The sequence below is a fragment of the Carassius auratus genome, chromosome 15 (assembly GCF_003368295.1).
Source record: "Carassius auratus strain Wakin chromosome 15, ASM336829v1, whole genome shotgun sequence".
NCBI classification, from domain to species: Eukaryota; Metazoa; Chordata; class Actinopteri; order Cypriniformes; family Cyprinidae; genus Carassius; species Carassius auratus.
Window position 1 is genome coordinate 21,525,079 of NC_039257.1, and position 3,913 is coordinate 21,528,991.

At 32.7% G+C, this 3,913-nt stretch overlaps 1 protein-coding gene across 1 annotated transcript; it reads right to left on the bottom strand.

Annotated features, from left to right (window-relative positions):
• Positions 1 to 208: 208 nt before the first annotated feature.
• LOC113115585 (olfactory receptor 52K1-like) lies at positions 209 to 1,126 on the bottom strand. Its single transcript, XM_026283157.1, has one exon. It carries the CDS (start codon positions 1,124 to 1,126, stop codon positions 209 to 211), a length of 918 nt encoding a protein of 305 aa, XP_026138942.1.
• Between the last annotated feature and the right edge of the window lie 2,787 nt (positions 1,127 to 3,913).

Below are 3,913 nucleotides of genomic sequence, written 5' to 3' on the forward strand. Positions count from 1 at the left end.
TACATTTTAAGGCTACCAGATTTGTGTTACCAGATTTTGTCACAAATAATGTTTCTTTACTGAGAAGGTCAACTGAATAAAATATATTACATATATTTAATAAACATTAACTGCATTACATTGCTTTTTAAGAAAAGTGATTGCTTGAATTAAGAATTCATTTTTTTTTAACTATTTTGTCTGTGTAACACTATTACAACAAAGCAGGCTATTTGAAGGCTTTTATAAGATATCTAGCTTTTTTGCGGATACCAGGAAAGTTTAGACCATAAACAATAGGGTTTACAAAGGGTGGTATAACAATAAATTCCAGTGAAAGGATAACAGCCAGCTCTATGGGAATTTCCCCATTCACAAACCGACTCAAAGTAAGCTCACAAAATATAGCAACTGAGAAATTTAAAAGGATTGCTATGTGTGGAATACAAGTTTGATACGCTTTGCTCCTAAAGTCTTGTGAGCTTCTTTGACAAATTATAAGTATTTTGACATAGGAATATAATATAAAAATCAAAGGAAAAATAACTGTTGTAATTGTTACAATCAGGCCATAAATATTAATAATATTCTGGTTCACACAAGATAGTTTGACAATTTCATAGTTGTGGCAGTATACCTTAAACAATTTGTTACCACACATTTTCAGCCTGGCAGTCAAAAGACCAGCACAACCAACACAAATCATTGGATAAAGCCATGATATAACTATTAAAAGAGTTAGAAAGCGTTTGGTAATTATGTTGTTGTAATGCAAAGGTTTACTAATTGCAACAAGCCTATCAAAAGCCATTAGCATTAAGATTATAAGCTCAGAAGCTGCATATGAGTAAATGACAACACTCTGTACAAGGCAAGCTTCAAAGGATATTATATGTGTATCATACAACAGGTCTGTCAGTAACCTTGGGAAAAAGCCAGCAGTACCATATACAGAGTTGATGGATAAACATGAAATCAAAATGTACATGGGTTGGTGCAATGTCCTTTCCAGAAATACAGCAAGAATTATAAGGACATTAAAGTATATGACAACACAGTAAAAAAGAAACCCCAAACTGAAATAAACATATTTTACGCACCCAAGATTTTCAAACAACATGAAGAAAAAATATGTTCCATTTCCCATTTTCCTTACAAAATGGATATTATCATTGACCTGAGGAAGAAAGAAAATAATATAATTCGTATAATTTAGACACCAGAATATAAACCACGTTCATCACCTTGGAATATTGGTAGCCCTATGTTTGTAGGTGTCCTTTAATGTAAAGTCTTCAGTTAGATTAGCAATTTAGTAATTAAATGGCTGGCTAGCACAGTAATAATTTAACAGTTTCTAAAACACAGTTTATAAACATTTCAAACATTATAATAATACCTTCTAATATATACTCTGACATAACCATCCTGGCATCTTCATATAAATTGCAGGTAATGAGTTCTGTTTGTGTTCTGTCACCAGTACATGTTGAGTTTTATAGTATCTAACATGTCTCAGTAGACCTGCAATTACATGTACACAGCAAAATCCCCAGTGTTAATTTAACACTCTTGAGTGTGGACTCATATAAACACTAAAGCAGTGTTAAAAGTAACACTGAAGCAGAGTTGAAGTTAATGAGATAATTAAGAAGTTAATTGAGTTATGATTGACCATTATTGAAGACACCTGATGTAAACAAGCAGAATCACCAAACGAGAAAATCACAATTTGTGTATCACCATTATAGTGGTCAATGTTTGCTTTAGTTGGGATCTGGACCCTTCAGTTATTATCTTTAGATTTTATGTGGCTGTGGTGACTGAATTATATCATACAGACAGACCACAGCAGAGGCAATCATGTGTGCCATTGATTGTGATTTGAGCTATTTGTTATAGAGTGACCTGAATGCCTGAGTTTAAGTTTCTTTACTGCATACATAAATTAAGTGAAAAAGTAAGCAACCCAGAATTTCTGACATAGTATGACATGTTTTTAATAGTTAGTTCTACGTAAAAAAAAAAGTAATCTTTTGTTTGGACACACAGACATCAGGAATCAGCGTGAGCATCACAACAACGGTGACCATCAAAAAAGCATGTTGTAGCCAATAAAAACTCATCCATGGCTCCCATCATGCATTGCGGCATGAATAAATTATGAGCTGAACTGTCTTTTTAACTTTTTATTCTAACTGTATTTTATTTTTGCTGTTGTGATGTTCAGAGTAGATCTGTTTATCTGAATATGTTGTTTGTCACCGTTGTTGAGATTCATACGTTGATTATTGTTATCTGTGTGTGCCTAAAATTAGAATTCTTTAATAAAAAATCAGAATGACTTGTAAGAGATACCTACAAAATGTATAGAAAATACAGATTTTTTCATTGTGGAATCAAAGCTGTGACAATCAATAATGGAAGTTTTACTTTGAGAAAAGACTGTAAATGAGTTGAGTGATTCATGTCAAACAACGATTACATTAAAACATAATCATCAACACACGATGATTTTTGTTCTTGGTTTGACAAACAAACTTTAAAAGTAAAAAGTTACAAGCCAAGATCCCAGCTAAAGCAAACACTGAACACTATAATGGTGACACACAAATTGTGATTTTTCTCGTTTGTGATTCTGCTTGTTAACATCAGGTGTCTTCAATAATGGTCAATGATAACTCAATTAACTTCTTAATTATCTCATTAACTTCAACTCTGCTTCAGTGTTACTTTTAACACTGCTCCAGTGTTTATATGAGTCCACACTCAGAGTGTTAAATTAACACTGGGGAGTGTTAAATTAACACTGGGGATTTTGCTGTGTATGTATACACAAAAGCATAAAAAAGTCTCAGTTACAAATGCAACACTTGTTCCCAGAAGAATGGAACAAATACATAATGTCAGTGACTGGTCTTTTGAAGCAAGGTCCCAATTTGTCAATCTACTTCAGATATAAACTAAACAAGCCAATGCACATTCACAGCAAAAAATCCAGAGTGAAATTAACTCTGCTGGGAGTACATGTGAGACCACACTCAAGAGTGTGAAAGTGTTAAAATAGGAGTGTTAAATTAACACTGAAGCTGAGTTAAAGTTAATGAGATAATTAAGTGATTAATTGAGTGATGATAAACCTTTATTGACGGTACCTGATGTTAACATGCAGAATAAACAAAGATGAAAATCACTATGTTTATGTCACCATTATAGTGGTCAGTGTTTGGTTTAGTTGGGCTCTTGACCCTTAAAATGTTGAAGTGAGATTTGGTTTTGCTGTTACAACCGAATTCTAACAAACAGACAAGAAGAAAATCAAAACATTGGCATTTGACCTGAATCACAAAACTCAACTAAAGCCTAAACAGATTTGATTGACCTCAATGATTATAACAACCCTATGATTGTACAGTACCTGCTAATTGAAAAGATTTCTTGAAAGTTGTTCTGATAATTAAAAAAAAAGCTCATTTTAGGCACACACATACATCAAAGATTAGTGTAGGAATCTCAACAACGGTGACAAACAGCATATTCAGAAAAAACAGAACAACTCTAAACATTAGAAAACAAACTACTAAAAGTAACATAAAAAAACAAAAATAGAATAGTAAGAATAAAGGAAATTACTGAAACAATTCAGCTAATAATTTATTCATGCCGCAATGCATCATGGGAGTCATGGATGAATTTTGATAGGTGGCACCCAGAAAACACTGCAACATGGTTTTTGGATTTTCACCATTGTTGAGATTCACAGGTTGATTCTTGATGTTTGCATGTCTAACTTAAAAGACTCTTTTGAAAGATTTTTGACCAAACGACTTTTGAGAAATTCCTCGGATTATATTTAAAATGCTGGAAATACGTTGTTGAAGAATCACAGCTGCAATAATCAACAATGTAACTCTAACTCAGTAATAACAATAGT